Below are 18,470 nucleotides of genomic sequence, written 5' to 3' on the forward strand. Positions count from 1 at the left end.
TATTCAGTTCAACTCTGATTTATTTGAATGCAATCTAATGAATAGATGTTATCTGGGTTCCCCACCCCCTCCCCAAAAATATACGTAATATTACATGCAACAAATGTGTATGATGGCACAGACACTAAAGAGAACTAATCAGAGAGGAAGCTGGAGAAACCATTGCCTTTACATCTTGTTCTATGCTCAAATATGGTCAGCTGTGGCCTACACCCACCTAATGTTTAATGGGGAGATTACTTATGTCCACCTTGTCCTGCAGAGTCAGGCCATCACTCTGGGAGGGAGATTGCAGTCTGCAGTGTTTTATGTAGATTAGGGGCAACAACCGTGCTCTTACATAGACACACACACGTACCTCCCTTGTATTACATATTGTTTTACCACACAATTCTGTGCTTTCTCCTTGCCCTCACCAGGCAAACACATTACAAATTACACATTACAAATGTGGTTGCCTCCCCTCCCATTTTTATATTGGTCTCTGAGTTTGGGATACTGGCAACCAAGTGAAATATATAAGAACAACCTGATCTCTGGTCCAGAGGTTTTATTCAGAGGTTGTGGTTCTAGGGGTTAGATCACAGGATTGAGCGTTAGGACTCCTGGTTCTACCAATGAATTTAGGTGTGAATTTAGGGAAGTCAATCAATGTCTGTTTTTCTCATTTATAAAATGGAGATAATACTTTCCTAGCTTGCAGGGGTGGGATGAGGTTTACTTCTTTAAGGCCAGAGTGAGAATCTTTTCATCCCATTGGTGAACTATTACTTACACCAGTAGTCACATTAACTTCAATGGGAATACTTGTGCCAGTAAGGGGTTCACAGTCTCGTGTGAATGTTTCTAAAGGGCTGTAAGATGGATGAATGAGAGATGCTATAGAAGTTCAATTTATGATTAACAAACGTCACTGAAGTGCAGTATACTGAACATAAGGGAGCAATGCACTGGGAAAGGAATACATCTTGTCAATGAACTCTGAACATGGATTTTCTGATGGTCAAATTATACTTACATTCATTGTTCAATGGCAGATAAGTAGCCCCAGGTGACTAGATTCAGGATTTTGTGTGAAGTCCTTTTATAATCATTTTGTCCTATTCCCCATTGTAAAGTTTCCTGAGAACCATTTTCCTATTCATTTTTGTTCTATTCAGTACACACTTCAGTGTGAGTCTAGTGCTGTAGAAATTCACAGCACTTCCCATCTGTCTGCACCACAGCACCAATGCCGTTAGCAGAAATATCCACAGAGGGGAACAGCAGTTTTGCTTATTGCTTTTGAAGAGGAGCAGGGGGAGCGCCCAGTGTAACAAACTGATGGCTTTTCTGTTCAGTTCTCAACACCCATAGCACACGTGTCCATCTGCATCTGGTGCTTTGATGCTGTGGGCCTGATTTCCAGAAGGGCCGAGCACCCCCAACTTCCACTGAATACAATGGATCCTGCAGGTGCTCCGAACCTTTGAAAAACAGGCCCCATACTGTCCCTGATGCCCAAAGTAGAGTATCGGGAACATGGAATGTGGAGAACACTTCCTCACTGGACTCTAACTGGGTTAAAGATGATCAGTCGGAATGACCTTTTAAAACGCCATTTGGTGCTAGAATGCCAGCAAAAGAAGTGGGGGAGGGAATGCAGTTTTGTGACTACAGAGCTTATTGGAAGAATTCTTCCATCGACCTAGCTCTGTCTACACCAGGGGTTAGGTCGGCTTAACTACATGTCTCAAGGGTGTGGATTTTTCACAGCCCTGAGAGACGTAGCTATGCCAATGTAACTTTTCAGTGTAGACCAACCCGAACTTAGAGGTACACAGCCAACCTGAATTTCAGCCAATTTCAAAAACACAAGTTAACAGTGATTCCAGGTTGTAGGTCTGCTCCTGGGAAGTCCTGTCAATTTGTGTGGTTTTACACAGGCATCTTTCTTTTTTAAAAACTTTTCCTTTTCCTGTTGCTGGGTGACCTACAATATCAACAGTAAAGCTAACTGAATGTAGAGGAAAACAGTGAAACTGACTTTACACAATGCCAGATTGTCTATCCCTTCCTCCTATTTATGAGTCTTTTCTCACCCAAGTAGTTCCACTGAGTCAATTACGCTAATCATATGAGGAGATGCTCACCAGTGTGACGAAGTGTTGCACAATCCAGCTTGTATTTTTTGCTTAGACTCTTTAATTTGTAGAAATCTTAAATGCTACTTGCAACAGCAGGCAAATCATGTCTAACAAAAGTATGATTTTAAAATGGAAGATGTCCCTTAAATTTCTCTGGACTTGTTTCCCCTTCTGTCAAATGGGGATAATAAAATTTACCTCATAGGTCTGTCATGAGGACTATTTAGTTAATGTTTATAAATAGAGCTGGTCATAAACACTTTGAGGGAGCAGGTTTTTTTCCCACCCGAGAATGCTGTTCCATCTAAATCAAAATGTGTTGCAAAATCATGTAGATTTCACCAAAATTTTGTGTCGTAAAAAAAAAAAGAAAAAAGTTCTGACAATATCAAACTGGGACGTTCCGATGAATGAAACTTGTTGATTTTTTTTCTTTCAAAATGATCTTCTGTTTTGAATCTTTGACTTTTGTATTATAAAATATATAAAACCCATGTAAAATAAAAAGAAATTGAAATTGAAACATTTTGATCAATTCAAAACTTTCTTTTCCTGTATTTTCTTTTGGAGAATTTTGAAATTTTCAGGATTCATTCTGAATTGGAATAAAAACAAATTTTGAAATCCTCCATGAAAAACAATTTCTGTTTTCTGAACAGCTCTATTTGTAAGTCACTTGAAGATGAAAATTGTTCTTGAAATGCTAAGTTTTTTTATTGTTTCAAGTTCTTTCAGTGGAAAATCTCTTGAAATCAGGCCCTCTTGTGAGATACTATTACTTCCTTGTTTAGGTTGAGTTGCAATTACTATTAAAACAGGGGCATTCATGTCTTATTTATTTATATAGATTTTTTTAAACAAGAGGTGACATCTATCTGAACACCTTAGCCACCTCTGACAAACACTGTACAATGAATCAGAAAAGAAACAATGGCCCCATATCATAAAAACTATACTAAATAATCAGAAAACGCAAAAGAATTTAAAAAAAGTCTCTAATCCATTGTTTATTCTGGGGTTTCTGTCACTGGACAAAGCCAGGAAAGCACTAACCCAAGTGGAGGAAAAAAATCTAAATTAACTTTTTCTAAGCTCTCAAAAAAAAAAACAGCCACCAATTGGTCTGATTCTTATTTTCAGCTGAACTGTTTCATAGTTGAGGTTTGTCCTGCTTTGAGCAGAGGGTTGGACTAAATGACCTCCTGAGGTCCCTTCCAACCCTGACCTTCTATGATCTATGATTCTATCCCTTCCTAATCGGGACCAAGAGGACTTGCTTGGCAAGATACTATTCTTAAAATCAGAATTTTGGACCAGAAGCTCAGATGGCATATATGTGTAGCTCCATTGAGGTCATGCTCCACATAATCTCATTGATACCAGTAATATTGTGTAAGGGCAGAATTTGAAAAGACTTTCCCATGCCAATGTAATATTATTGCCTACACTTTATTTTCTGTTGTCCTGTCAAGTGACTAGGTTTCTTTCACTTCACTTAGAAGACCAACGAGCCAGATCTCACAAGTATAGACACAACAGTAAGTGTTGAAGGCTACTTTATTAATTTTGTATTTATGGGAGGGGAGTTAATATGGGAACTTGTCAGACTGGGTCTCTGCTTCTACCAATTCAAGTGATCATTTTAACCCAGACAATACAATTGTGTTGTTTTCTGATAACTGCATTGTGAAGGGAAGAAAACTATACCCATATATTCTGATGCCATTGAAACCTAGCTATACAATGGATACATAGTAGGGAAGAAACAACATCTGGACCAAGCCTTAGCCTTCCCAGCATATTTCACCTACAACTGGGAGATTTTGAAGACAGACAAGTTTTAGGGTGAAACAAAGGGTTAAACAACTAATTCTATATCTTCAACCAATATGGTGCTTTAGACTATATTGTGCAACCTTTATCCTGCAAAGACTATCATCTATGGTCCAGCCTTCAACAGAAAACGAAATATGAAACATTTTAAAATCATGAGCCCAATCCAGCCACAATGGCCTGGAAGGAAGCCATGTTACAGGAAGAAGGAATTAAAGGGTATCTCAAGATATCGGAAGCGCCAGGCAGCCAGCTGAGGCAGGAGCAGTGGCTAGCTAGTGTAGAAACAGGCGCTGGAACACGAACAGGAGTGAGGCCTGGCTGGAGCAGGAGCAGTCTGTCAGAATGTCAGGGTCCAGACCAGCTAGGAACTGGCCCACTCCCTGACTAACTGCACTGGTAGGTAGTGAGCCCAGCTGCACCGCCTTAGTGCCATGGCCTCTGATGAGCTGTTGTTTTAGCAGTCCTGCTTAGAGGCCTGGCCCCCACAGCAGTTCAGCAGCTGCTCAATGCATACCATGTCTGCTCCTGTGTTTGCCCTTGCTCCAGCCTGCTCCCCATCCCTGCTCACCTCTGGCTTCAGACTTCTGGCTCTGCCTCTGGCTTACGACTCCTGTTGATCCTTTGGTTCTAGCATTTGGCTTCTGTCTCTTCAGTACTGACACTCAATTCATTTCCTGGACTCCACCCACCCTGGGCCCAGATCTAACTGGTAGGACGAACTCTCGCCTTCACCACTAGGCCTGACGGCCCAGGGCCTGGTCAGCAACATAGAACTACTAGGCAATGGGAATGTTCCCAGCCATGTAGTGACACTGAGCAGACTGGAAGGACTATTTCCCTTAGGAGCCTATATCTGCCTTGGTCCTCACCTGTGGTTGGCTGAACCCTGGTTGAATGGCCTGGGGCCTATCACAAGACCAGCAGGTAATTGCCCCTGATGGCTCATCGCATTCTCTGGCTCAGGGATGACTGATTAGATTTAGGCAGGCTCAGTTTCAGAAGTAACTCAAGGTTGACTCGTCACACAAGGTGGAAATTATCACCATTAGATAATCTCCTTTTTCCAACACCAAATTCGGATAGGACTGAGGGTCTGAGCAGGTTCCATCTATGTCGGTTTTGAGCTAGCATTTGAGTCTGTTGAGTAGTTGCCTGGATGGTTTTGTGTGCTGTGTTATATCACTGTCTCCTTGGATGTCCACAGCCTCTCACTGTGCGCTCTTCTACAATATTAGTCAGTTGGTGTGGGGTCATTCTAGCAACATGACCAAACTGTTGTCATTGGTACCCTTTAATGAATGTAGTCACGCACTGCACTTCCAGTTTTCTACGGATGTTATTTTAGTTTATCTAGCCGTGTCCCTCCTGGGATATGGCCCAGGCACCTCATTTCATATGTTTGTAGCGTGTACTCAGTACCTTAGAGTAATGTAGGCACAATGAGCATTGTATGTAATCTGGTTTTAGCTGTCATGGAACAAGAAGAGGGAGGGGGGCAGGAAAGAGCAAAATCCTTGCAAAATAACCATAGTAGTGATAACACTATACAGGATATTGACAGATGTGTTGCAAGAACAGTTGACCAAGGGCCAAGTTCTGCTTTCGGACACATACAGGAGGTTCCCAGTGCAGTCCATGGGAGTTGTCCATGTACATCTGAGAAAGGAATTAGCCCTGGACTGTACTTTGTCTGCTAAATTACACTTGACTTCTGGATAGTCTCCCTCTTTTGCTCTTGAGGGCTGGGCTTCATCATCTGCATCACCTGGGTGAAGCCACTTCCACCGTTACTAGATGAAGAGTTGAGCTGCTGACGCAAGTGAACAGCTTTGCTTAAATGCCACTGCCTCCATTTTCTTTGAATTTCCAACTGAACCTAAGCAGTAAAGTCACAGAATATTTTGGTCAGCGTGTTTGTGCAGAACCTTGCATTGCAGAGAATCAGCACAATGGGAAAAGGAGAGATTGGTAACCTGACCCAAAGCTTATGTTTGTTCCACAGAAGACTGTCTTTTTAACCCCCAGCTTAAGAATGGAGGTAAGCACTGCAGAGCATTATTTTATTATTGTATTGCAGTTAGAGCAAGTTGAGAATTTTCTGAACAACTTTTTTTTTCAGAAAAGGATAAGTCGTTTTGACAAATTTCCCGTTTTGAAATGTTTTTAAAGTTTCTAACTTGTGCAAACATCCTGGGTTTTGACATTTTCAGAATGAAAAGTTCCATTTTTTGATTGCAGTGGCTTTTTTCATTTAGAAATTGAAGTTGATTTTATAATTTAAAACATTATCTTTTTTTAAAGGTTGATATTTAAACAAAATGTTTTGATTGACGTGATCCAAAAAAAAATCTTCAGATTTTCAGTTAGTGAAAACTTGAGATTTTGATTTTTTGGCCAGATTTGGGATGGGGAAAGTTTTTGAAATCTCAAATTTTCCTGGGATGAGAAAACTGTTTCCTACCCAGCAGTAATTGAGATAGTACCTAGGACCCCTTAGTCATGGATCAAGATCCCATTGTGCTAGGTACTGTACAAACACAGAACACTGTCCCTGTCTCAAAGATCTAAGTTGATACAATTTATTTGGACTCTAATAAAATTTCCCTCACAAGAGCCAATTAAGGAAACTAAGGAGTCATGGGGTGACAAGTAAAGTACTGCCATGGATTAGAACCTAATTTAGATACAGACACTAATGTGTAGGAATACATGGCCAATGGTTAACAAGGCGCTCTCATGTTCCATCCCAGGCCTGGTGTTTAATAATATTTTAATGATCTGGGGAAAGGGTTGAGGGACAAAAAGGTGGCAAAGTTTGCAGATGGTACATAATTATTTAAGTTACCCAAATCTAAAGAAGACTATGAGTAACTTCATTGGGAAGTTCAGAGGTGAAGCCAGGCAAATGGGCAGCAGGCTGACAAATGAAGTATAAGGCAATTCATAGAATCATAGAGTTGGAAGGGACCTCAGGAGGTCATCCAGTCCAACCCCCTACTTAGAGCAGGACTAACCTCAGCTAAATAATCCCAGCGAGGGTTTTGTCAAGCTGCAGCTTAAAAACCTCTAAAGATGGAGATTCCACCACCTCCCTAGGTAACCCATTCCAGTGCTTCACCACCCTCCTAGTGAAAAACTTTTTCCTAATGTCCAACCTAGACCTCCCCCACTGGAACTTGAGACCGTTGCTCCTTGTTCTGTCATCTGCCACCACTGAGAACAGCCTAGCTCCATCCTCCCTGGAACTCCCTTTCAGGTAGTTAAAGGCTGCTATCAAATCCCCCCTCAGCAGACTGAACAAGCCTAGTTCCTTCAGCCTCTCCTCATAAGTCTTGTGCTCCAGCCCCCTAATCATTTTTGTTGCCCTCCGCTGGACTCCCTCCAACTTCTCCACATCTTTTTTGTAGTGGGGGGGCCCAAAACTGGACACAATACTCCAATGCGGCCTCACCAATGCCAAATAGAAGGGAATAATCACTTCCCGTGATCTGCTGGCAATGCTCCTACTAATGCAGCCCAATATGCTATTAGCCTTCTTGGCAACCAGGGCACACTGTTGACTCATATCCAGCTTCTTATCCACTGTTACCCCCAGGTCCTTTTCTGCAGAACTGCTGCCTAGCTCGTCGGTCCCCAGTCTGTAACTGTGCATGGGATTCTTCCGTCCTAAGTGCAGGACTCTGCACTTGTCCTTGTTGAACTTCATCAGATTTTTTTTGGCCCAGTCCTCCAGTTTGTTTAGGTCCTTCGGTATCCTATCCCTACCTTCCAGGGTATCTACCACTCCCCCTAGCTTGGTGTCATCTGCAAACTTGCTGAGGGTGCAATCTACCCCATCCTCCAGATCACTGATGAAGATATTGAACAAAACCGGCCCCAGGACTGACCCCTGGGGCACTCCGCTTGTGATCGGCTGCCAGCTAGACATGGAGCCATTGATCACTACTCGTTGAGCCCTATGCTGTAGCCAGTTCTCTATCCATTTTATAGTCCATTCATCCAACCCATACTTCTTTAACTTGCTGATAAGAATACTGTGAGAGACCGTATCAAAAGCTTTGCTAAAGTCAAGGTATATCACGTCCACCACTTTCCCCACATCCTCAGAGTCAGTCACCTCTTCATAGAAAGCAATCAGGTTAGAAGGCATGACTTTCCCTTGGTGAAATTCATATGGGAAAGAATAATTTGAATTAATACACATTGCTACAGTATGATTGAGTTTATGGAGGTATCTTTATAGGAGCTGTGTATGTGAAAAACTCACCTCGCCATTGAGAAAACAGTAAAGCACAGCTACAATAAAGCCCTGTAAAAGAACAGAACCATATTAATAACCAGACTGAGTATTTCAATGGCACTTTTTCCAGATTAGAATTGATTAAAAAAAACTGAAAGCAGATCTAGTATCTTGCTTTTACTGGTGCCACTCTGAGCGCAGATGGGATATTATGAAGAAGGGAAATGTCCTTTTTTTTATTAAAAAGTTTTATATGTCAAACCTCACCTGGAATGATCCGAGTGCTAATTCAAAAAACAGCTGAATTTCCATTGTGCCACTGTTCACGTCTTCAGGGAAAAAAGCAAAAATGATGTAGTGAATTCCAAAAAGGGGGATGAGAAGGAGCGTTGATTTTGCAAGTCTCCTAGGAGTAGAAATAAATGAGAAGATGATACCATAAAATGGAAGAAAGGGGAGCTATTTAAAGGTGAGGTGTTTAAATAGTTAAGAGAGAACCTACTTGTATTGGTTGAAATCATTTCCCCTTCCTTCTGGCGATCTGAGCTTTTTCATTAAGATTCTTAAAATATTTACAAAAAGAATGAAATTAACCTGTAAAAACAACAAACATGGATGACAGATGTCAGACTATTGACATCTCTTCTTAGCTGCTCACTGCTGTGCTCTGTGCAGGACAGAGCTGATTTAACTAATTACATTCATCTCTGGGTGCAGCCTTATGCATCACTTAAATCCTATTTAATCCCCATTTTGAAGAATTAAGCAGCACACAGAACCTGTGCTGCCCCCCTGCCTAGGGGTTAATTTTACCCAGGAGCAACTAAATAGTTGAAGGTACTCATTATCCAAACTTCAAGTCAGACCAGCAAAGAAAAGGGAGGTGATGCACTCTGGTAAAATTAATAGCAGCTGCAATTTACATATATCCCCTGTTCAAAACCTGGCTTTTAGTAGGCCAGCTGATTGCCCCTGCTCAATTGGACACAAGTGCAGATGTTCAGAGAAAGCCATTAAAGTCACCCTTTGACAATCATTATTACAGATACCATTTGTTCTGCGTATAGGGCAGGGGTCCCTGAACATTTTTCATTGTGCCCCCTCTTACCTGGTCTGACCTCCCTCCCCCCAGGAGCTGTGGTCGGGAGCTGCAGATGGGAGCAAGGGTCAGAGCCGGGGCTGCAGTCGGGGTCTGGGAACCAGAGGCCTGGGAGCCGGGCCAGAGTTGCAGCTGGGGCCGCAACCAGGAGGAGAGTCGGGGACCAAGGTTGCAACTGCAACTGGGGCTGGGGACAGGGCTGGAGCGAAGCTGTGGGCAAGAGCGGAGCTGGGTGGCGCTTCCTCCCCATCCCCCAGGGGGGGATTTCCTGGCCCCATCGCACCCCCTGAACGTTCCTATAGGGTGGTGCGCCCCACAGTTTGGAGACCACTGGGATCTTGGATACTGAAACCACCTTAACTAGAGGCAAAGCAGACTTCATCCTGGTAACCACTGTAGGAACGTTCCGTTTTCCTCTGCAAGGAGGAAACCAACTAAAAATGCTGAGCTCTTCTTGGGAAGGGGGGAAAGGGAAGCAATATCTTTCTCTGTTCATTTGGCCTGGCAGACAAAGAGTTCAAACAATATGATATAGTCAGGGACAGATTCAGTTCTCCTTTCTTGGTAAGGAGCAGTGTAAACCAGACTGGAGTATGGAGAAATAAATTTCAGTTTATCTATGTTTCACATCTCTCAATGTGGATAACTCTGTGCTCCATCCACTACTCAGCTAGTGCCCCATTACGCTACTCAATGGCTTCTTCAACACACCATTGCACTGTAGCTTTTAACCCTTTCCTACATATATTGTATTCAATGGAATGCCTTATATTTGGGGTCTCAGGTGAATTTGAGTAAAACCTTTCTGTATTTCCCCAGTGGACAGTGCAGATAGGAATGCCCTTTTGTGTGATGTAGATTTGTTAAATGAGTAATTTCTTTGACTTATGCTTGAAAATAATATTGCCATTGCAGTGGATGTGAGCCATCTTCATAGCTGTGCTTTGCGCTGCTCTGGGAGACACACCCCAACCCTCAATACCCAGTTAAGTTTGTCACTTCATTGCTGAATTTCCTGACCTTGTTAGAATTTAAATCTCACCCCATCTGATATGAATGTAGGTTGTTGCAGTCAATGAAAAGAAATGCTATGGTCCTGCTAAGTTTTGTGATTGGCTTGTCTAGTTGTCCAGCCTTCCATTCATCTTTGTGGGGGCAAGCGAGTTGTATGGGTGTAAATGAGGGCAGAATTTGCCCCTGGATTCACACCTAAAAGCTAAAACTGGCGGCTGTGTGGTGCAAAGCAAGTTGGTTTTGGCCTTGCTGAACGAGGCAGCGTCAGAGCGTAGGGAAAAACAACTGATGTGCTGAAATCTTCAGCCCTTTTGTTTCTCCTCCAGAGCCTCACATGGAACAGTCCAAAACAAGCTTCCACAAGCCAGCTGAAGTTCATGTGAAATCAGCAGGACGCGGAAACCTGATCCCCCTTAGGCTTTTGCTTCTTGGAAGGAATCTCAGCATTTCCTTGTGAAGTTAGTCATCAGGCATTAGTTACAGACTGACTCCTACTAAGCAAAAGCCACTGAGGTTGCATCATGCCAGTGAAGGCACATGTTTAAAATAATTTGATAAACACAATTTTAAAGCATGTCGAGTTGGTGATCTTTGATTTCACAATATTTGGAAATGCCCTTTGAAAGCACTGGTTGCAGAACAGACTTACAAAAATAGACAGGACTACGGGGCCTCTAATGATCCACCAGATAGCAGCGTTGGCGTTAATGTCCCAACACCTGTAATAATAATAAAAAAAAAAGATGTACTTGTTAGAACCTCAAATGCCAACAGCTTTCACACAGGGTCTTAATCTCTTGGCTCTTCAAATGGGTCTCTATTCCATTTTTTGACAATGCTAAATCATTTCCATTCGGGGCCTACTCCTGCTCTCACTGACATCAGTGGCAAAACTTCAGTGAAGCCAGATTGCATTTGGACTAGCCAAACGACATATTGCCCTTAAAAATGAAGTACAATCCTCTGTATCCAAAAGCCTTGGGGAAAACACCTGAAACGGTCAGAGAAATGAGGGCTCACTGTTCTTAGAAGTCAGCTACGGGCTTTGAAATGGCTGTGCTCCAAGCCTTTGACGGGAGCACAAAAAAGAGAATTCCAGGTGGTGTTAAAGGGGGCTTCCAATAGGTTTGAAAATGCTGGCTGCCTTTGTAGATGAACCCTGTTTAAAAGGAGTTTACAATCATTTGATGAACACTGAGTCCCTCAGCGCCATCTGGGAGAGGGCACACCATACAAGAACTCTCCTCAGGCCTGACACACTCATTGCCCCAGCACACTGTTGTCAGAATCTGTTTCTAAAAGATGCCATGTAAGGTATGCAAACCGGTAACCTGCTGGTCATTAATATCATTGTATGATGTCTGTACAGCGGGGTAGAGGGAAGTATAGATGTGTCCTGGAAACATGTTCTTAAAAGGTGTTTTGTGAGTAGTGCATAAGCCCTTTGTCTGAGACAAAGGAATATTGTTTCACCAGTTTTTGTGTGTCTCCAATGTAAATGCAGACAGGTAATACCTCAGAGGACAATGAAAAGTACATCTCCAGAGAAGGTAAACAAAGCCAGGAAATGGGGGAGGGGAAGGGGAAGAGACCGCTTGACAATTACAATGGGGGATGGATCCTGCAACCCCAGGAGCCTTCCTGGCTCTTGAAACAGACACAACAGACTTTGGGAAACAGAGACCCTTTCTGGCATCCCTCACCTAGAGGACAAAGAGGGAGCAGCAGCCTCTGAGTGCATGAAAAATGGATCCTCTTGGCCTGAAAACCAAGAGCAGCGGGAATGGACTATAGGTGAGAAAACCTGCTTAGGCAAAGATTGCAACTTACTGAAGTTAACTTTTACTCACTAGAAAGTGTGTTTCCTTTTGTTGCACTTGTAACCATATCTGTGTCTTCTAGTCCTACTTATTATCACTTAAATGTGTGGTCTTTGTCAGTAAACGTAGTACAAAACCAGCTCAGTGCTGCGTTTTAGACTGAACAGCGACATCCTCAGCTAAACGAACAGGCTGGTGCGTGCTCTGCCTCTTTGGAGGCAGTGAACTCCACTTCTTCTAGGATAGGGATTGGACACTGCAGGGGGATGGTTTGGGGGCGATTTGGGATGGGAAGGGCTGTTGGTGTCACCCTGCACAGAGTAGCCAGGCTAGTGCAGCCAGGAGGATGCCCCTGTGCTGTGAGCAGGCTGCTGACATCAGGGTTCTGAGCCAAAGCTGTGCAGCACAGATGCTCCCAGGGCAAGTAGTGACTGAACTCCTTACCAATCTGCGTGAACCTGCAAAGCATCACAGTTCTCAATCAGGGTTGAAGTATCTGCAAACCTTCAGGCCCTAATTGAACCTCAGCAAAGTGGAGTTTGGTTCACTGGGGTTATACGGTCATCACAGTTGAAGAGGCTTTCAGCGGGCAGGTCATCTATGAAGCTGCAGCTTATACCTTTATGCTGCACGTTCCCAGATTGAGTAAAACTTGTATTTAATTAAAATGGCTCACCCTATATCTTCACGTACGTGCCTGGCTATGGACCATACTATAACAAATATGGTTGGGGTGCCTGCAGTGGAAAAAGCCAGTTATTGTTCCATAAACCTCTCACAAATAAATCAATAATCACACGCCATTATTTTGATTGATAAGATAAACAAACAGTACCCCATCCCAGGGCGATGAACCACCAGAAGAACTTCCTTTCTGAGAAGAAAGTAACAACCAGAAGGGTGTGGAGATACAGTCCCTCCACAAGAAGCCAACTGAAGTTAGCCATGATGCAATACTGAAAGAAGATCATGATGAATTTACACCCAGTCTAAAGAAACAGAGACAGTATCGTTAGCTTTTGCTGCATCTCCATCTACCTTCCTGCAGAGAGACAGAAGGTCAAAACAAATGCACAATCATTTTTGGTCTCCAACATTGAAACAGGTTGGTGGGCTCACTCCAGGTGTTGACAGGACAGGAGAGGAAGGGTGGTCCAATGGGTAGGGGATTTGAGAAAGATGGGTTCACTTCCCTGCTCTGGCACAGACTTCCTGTCTTGGTCAAGTCACTTAGTCTCTTTCTGTCTCCCATCTGTAAAACAGGGATAATAGCCCTTGCCTAGCATTGCTGTGAGGATAAATAGTTTAAAGACTGTGAGATGCTCAGACAGTATGGTAATGGGGCTGTATAAGTAACTAAGATAGTTGCCAAAGGCTGGCACTTGCTGGTCCCTTAATTTGGCGACCTCTATACAGAAGCTAAGGACTGTATGGATCATGGATATGCAAGAGAGCAAAACCATTTTCCCTCCTGATTAGGGTGATGCCCATCCTCATAGATGATGGGTGGATATAGCTCCATAGGTTTGGGGTGAGGCGGCTGAGCTGCGGAGCAAATGTAGCACTGACTCTCTTTCCATAGCCTCTATCCCCTGGGCAGCGGGAGGGAATAATGCATCGCAGCAGAGGAGAAAGCTTATGGCTTCATGCCTCCTAAGAGAGTTATGGAGAGGGGTTTCTTGCCTATGCAGATGAGCTAAGATCCACGGGACAGGCTCTGCATGGTCTAACAGGTGCTCCCTTTTCCTCTTCCTTGTGGCCATCTAATACCCAACCACACACACAGAGGACAGAAAGCTGGTGACACTCTGCAAGATTCAACTCAGAAATCCTGGCTTCATTGAAATCAACGGCAAAGCTCCCATTGACTTCAGTGGAGACAGGATTTCACCCAGAGTTCTCAGAGCACTTCCCCCATCCATTTGGGTTCTTCTGAATTCTGAATTCTGAGAATTTCAGCTTGACATAATTAACATGCACAATAAAGTGACAAGGGGGAAAGAGAGGGGTGCTATTATTTGATAAGACACTGCTTTCTTCTCCAGTAAGTCTCTACGATAAGTAAAGACCAAGAAAGTAGGCTTCCTTTCCTGCATCACCATTTCCTTACAAACTGCCTGTTTGAAATTCCAGTGGGAGGGTGGGGAACTGAAGATTCGGGAAGTGGAGGGGTTTACCGTGTGTGCCCCGCAGTGGTTAACATCCTCAGAAGAAAACAAAACGATGTCTTTGATTAAATTTGACAAGGCTCGGAAAATGAAGGACGTAAACAGATGCATGTGGATGTAGTTTCTTGTACAACGGAGTCTTCTGTACCCAAAAGAGAGAAATCCCATGAGGTTATGTTTCTAGAAAGAGGATGGCTTATTGATCTAATCAGATTTCAAATACCTAGACTCCCAGGCCCTACGGATCCAAAGCCTAGAAGAATCGACTCAGTCCATTGTCCTTGAAAGGTATATCAGTGTTAATTCCATGCAAGTTACCCACCCTTAGGGGTTCTTTTGGAGAAGATCTGAAAAACTAGGGCTGTCAAATGATTTAAAAAATTAATTGCGATTAATCGCTAGATTAAAAAATTAATCTCAGTTAATCGCACTGTTAAATAATAATAGAATACCATTTCTTTAAATATTTTGGGTGTTTGCTACATTTTCAAATATATTGTTTTCAATTACAACACAGAATACAAAGTGTACAGTGCTCACTTTATATTATTTTTATTACAAATATTTGCACTGTAAAAAAGATAAACCAAAGAAACAGTATTTTTCAGTTCATCTCATACAGGTACAGTAGTGCAATCTCTTTATCGTGAAAGTGCAATTTACAAATGTAGATTTTTCTTGTTACAGAACGGCACTAAAAAACAAAACAATGTAAAACTTTAGAGCTTGCAAGTTCATTCAGTCCTACTTCTTGTTCAGCCAATCGCTAAGACAAACGAGTTTGTTTACATTTATGGGAGATAATGCTGCCTGCTTCATGTTTACAGTCACCTGAAAGTGAGAACAGGCATTCGAATGGCACTTTTGTAGCTGGCGTTGCAAGATATTTACATGCCAGATATGCTAAAAGTTTGTATGCTGCTTCATGCTTCAGCTTCCTTTTCAAAGGACATGCTTCCATGCTGATGACGCTCGTTAAAAAAAATAATGTGTTAACTAAATTTGTGACTGAACTCTTTGGTGGAGAATTATATGTCTCCTGCTTTGGTATTACCTGCATTGTGCGATATATTTCATGTTATAGCAATCTCTGATGACGACCCAGCACATGTTGTTCAATTTAAGAACACTTTCACTACAAATTTGACAAAATACAAAGAAGGTACCAATGTGAAATTTCTAAAGATAGCTACAACACTCAACCCAAATTTTAAGCATCTGAAGTGCCTTCCAGAATCTGAGAGGGACGAGGTGTGGAACATGCTGTCAGAAGTCTTAAAAGAGCAATACTCCTATGCAGAAACTATAGAACCCAAACCACCAAAAAAGAAAATTAACCTTCTGTCAGTGATATCTGACTCAGACGATGAAAATGAACGTGCGTCAGTCCGCACTGCTTCGGATCGTTATCAAGCAGAATCTGTCATCAGCATGGAAACGTGTCCTCTGGAATGGTGGTCGAAGCATGAAAGGGCATACAAATGTTTAGCGTATCTGTCACGTAAATACCTTGCAACGCCAGATACAAAAGTGCCCTGCAAACACCTGTTCTCACTTTCAAGTGACACTGTAAATAACAAGCAACATTATCTCCCGTAAATGCAAACAAAGTTGTTTGTCTTAGCAATTGGCTAAACAAGAAGGAGGACTGAGTGGGCTTGTAAGCTCTAAAGTTTTATATTGTTTTGTTTTTGAGTGTCCTTCCGTAACAAAAACAAATCTACATTTGTAAGTTGCACTTTCACCATAAAGAGATTGCACTACAGTACTTGTATGAGGTGAATTGAAAAATTCTATTTATTTTGTTTGTTTTTTTTACAGTGCAAATATTTGTAATAAAAATGATATAAAGTGAGCACTGTACATTTTGTAATCTTTCTTGTAACTGAAATCAATGTATTTGAAAATGTAGAAAAACATCCAAAATATATATAATAAATTTAAATTGATATTCTATTATTGTTTAACAGTGTGATTAAAACAGCAATTAATCGTGATTAATTTTTAATAGAGTTAATTTGTTTTGAGTTAATCACTTGAGTTAACTGCAATTAATCGACAGCCTTATGAAAAAGCAAATTCATGTCTGTTTTCCATGAACAGGGATGATATCAGGGCACTGCCATAAAATAATGAGGGCTTGTTGTAATATCTCTGGTCAAAATTTCCCTTCCCTGCACATTCTGAAGTGTGATGAGCACCAAGCTGCTGCCACCACCCAGAACTGGTTGCACAGCAGTGGTGCTTTCTAATTTTAGATTTGTACCTGCAAACCCACTAAGTGTTGAATTCCCCCAGCAGCTAATGGGAGATCTGCACCTGAAGTGTTTGCAGACTGAGGACAGACTATAGTTTGCAAAGCATTTTGGGTTCCTAAGGCACATTACTGATACATTATTTATGATAAATGAAGTGTATTTGGTTGAGTAACCAACAAAATCAAGCCTCCAGCATACATAAATTACACATGTCCAGGGCTCAAATTTGTTCTCTGTCAGGCTGGTATAAATATGAAATACTGTACTGCAGTCAGTGCAGTTACTCCAGATTTATTGTGGTGTACCTGAACAGAATTGTCCCAAACAATGCATTTAAAAAGGGAAATTGAGGCTGAAATTAGGCAAAAACTTCCTGCTTGTGAGAAATACTAAGAAGTGAGCCAGTCTCATAAGGGAAGTAAGTGCTGGCAGTGCCAACGTTGGAAACCAGACTAGCAAAAGCATAGAAAAACATGCTACAAGGAAAAATCCTGCCCAGCAGCGGATGGATTAATGACCCCTGAGCTTATTTCCAGCTCCGATTTCTATAATGATTTTGAAAATTTCACCATTTAAAGTCATCTGAAAACAAACAAACAAATGTGGGGCTTCTAAAGATTAACCAGCGATTCCAAACAAATGCAAACAAACAGCAGAAAACTTCCCCTCACCTAAATGAGACCAGGATTCCTAAAGCTATTGTCAGGGTCACAAGGGAGGTACTGTATCCAGCTGTGTACATGGTCTTCAGCTTCATGAAGTAGGCGCGCTGAAAAGGGACATACGTTTGAATCTTCGTTATAAGTTTTAGTTTTTACTGGAAGTCAGCCCATTTTGACATATTAAGAGAAGGGCATCCACTTTCTTTCTTTGTATGGTTTCACATATATATATTTTCATAAACACAGGTGTTCTACTTTTGGGGAAGGAGTGTGGTATGCGAACTGGAGGATCTTCTGGGACAGATGTATAGACAGATAGATGGACACATACACATAGACACCCTGCTTGACTCCTAATCTCACTCTTGAACCGCAAACACCATCCTTTCTCTCTGTTACTGGTTTGGAATCTGTCTCCCCCAAGATCATTATTTCAGGAAGCAACAAATTGTAACTTACAAACAATAAATCAGACTCACTCGCTCCTCATTGGCAGTGTCATTCACGTCATAGCCACAAGCAACATCGGGTCTCGGGAATGTCTCTGACCAACCGTCACTGGTGCAGTTTCGATGCACAAAACCTGTATTGTAGCAGCAGTAACAAAGCAAGGTGTAATGCCTCACAACTGTACACAGATGATTATTCCACCTACTGGTCAGTAACAAGCAAATGGCTGTGTTCCACCAGCATGCAGAACAGTTCCCTTCTCAGAGTGCAGACAGCATAATACAGGTGAAATGCAGCTACCAGTGTGAGCATCTTTTTGATGTAGTTGTCGTGAACAGAAGCAAAATGAATCAGCTAAGTGTCTAGGGGGGTTTGAGCTTGGGCCTCATCCAAAGCCTGGTGAAGTCAATGGAAGATTTCTATTGACCACAATGCGCTTTGGATCCAGCCTATAATCCTGTATTAATGACGTGAATGTGAGTTATGCTAATGGCTTCAATGGGAGTTAAACTAGGCCCTAAAGCCCTCTACTGTTTGGGTGTAGGCTACATGGGAGACTGCTTCTCTGCTTGTGTGTCTTCACAACAGCTGAGATGTTCTTACTAACAGTCCCTAGTCTGGAACATCTGGCAGCTAGAGATGTGATTCTCAGCCATGGACCCTTGACTGTTAACCATTAGAGGTACAGGGCAAAGCCCATCAATTCTTCATGGTTGTGCCTAGGGGGAAATTACTGTGCACAGAACATGCAGTTTATCAATGAGGCGGTGAGTTAATTATATTGATATTTGCCCAAT

The 18,470-nt window shown here is 42.2% G+C and overlaps 1 protein-coding gene across 1 annotated transcript in view; it reads right to left on the bottom strand.

The window, feature by feature from the left end:
• Positions 1-5,655: 5,655 nt before the first annotated feature.
• The window catches only part of SCTR (secretin receptor), a 28,570-nt gene continuing 15,755 nt past the window's right edge, over positions 5,656-18,470 (bottom strand). Inside the window, exons 4-13 of the mRNA XM_067549920.1 lie at positions 17,703-17,806; positions 17,233-17,330; positions 14,313-14,445; positions 12,971-13,124; positions 12,812-12,872; positions 10,965-11,034; positions 8,705-8,796; positions 8,470-8,608; positions 8,230-8,271; positions 5,656-5,838 (exon numbers count right to left, since the gene is read on the bottom strand). Of these exons, the coding sequence (XP_067406021.1) occupies positions 5,656-5,838; positions 8,230-8,271; positions 8,470-8,608; positions 8,705-8,796; positions 10,965-11,034; positions 12,812-12,872; positions 12,971-13,124; positions 14,313-14,445; positions 17,233-17,330; positions 17,703-17,806 (1,076 nt within the window). The remainder of the gene's footprint in view (positions 5,839-8,229; positions 8,272-8,469; positions 8,609-8,704; positions 8,797-10,964; positions 11,035-12,811; positions 12,873-12,970; positions 13,125-14,312; positions 14,446-17,232; positions 17,331-17,702; positions 17,807-18,470) is intronic.

Source organism: Emydura macquarii, unplaced genomic scaffold, assembly GCF_026122565.2.
Source record: "Emydura macquarii macquarii isolate MOO-44397 ecotype Brisbane River unplaced genomic scaffold, CSIRO-AGI_Emac_v2 contig_1253, whole genome shotgun sequence".
NCBI classification, from domain to species: domain Eukaryota; kingdom Metazoa; phylum Chordata; order Testudines; family Chelidae; genus Emydura; species Emydura macquarii.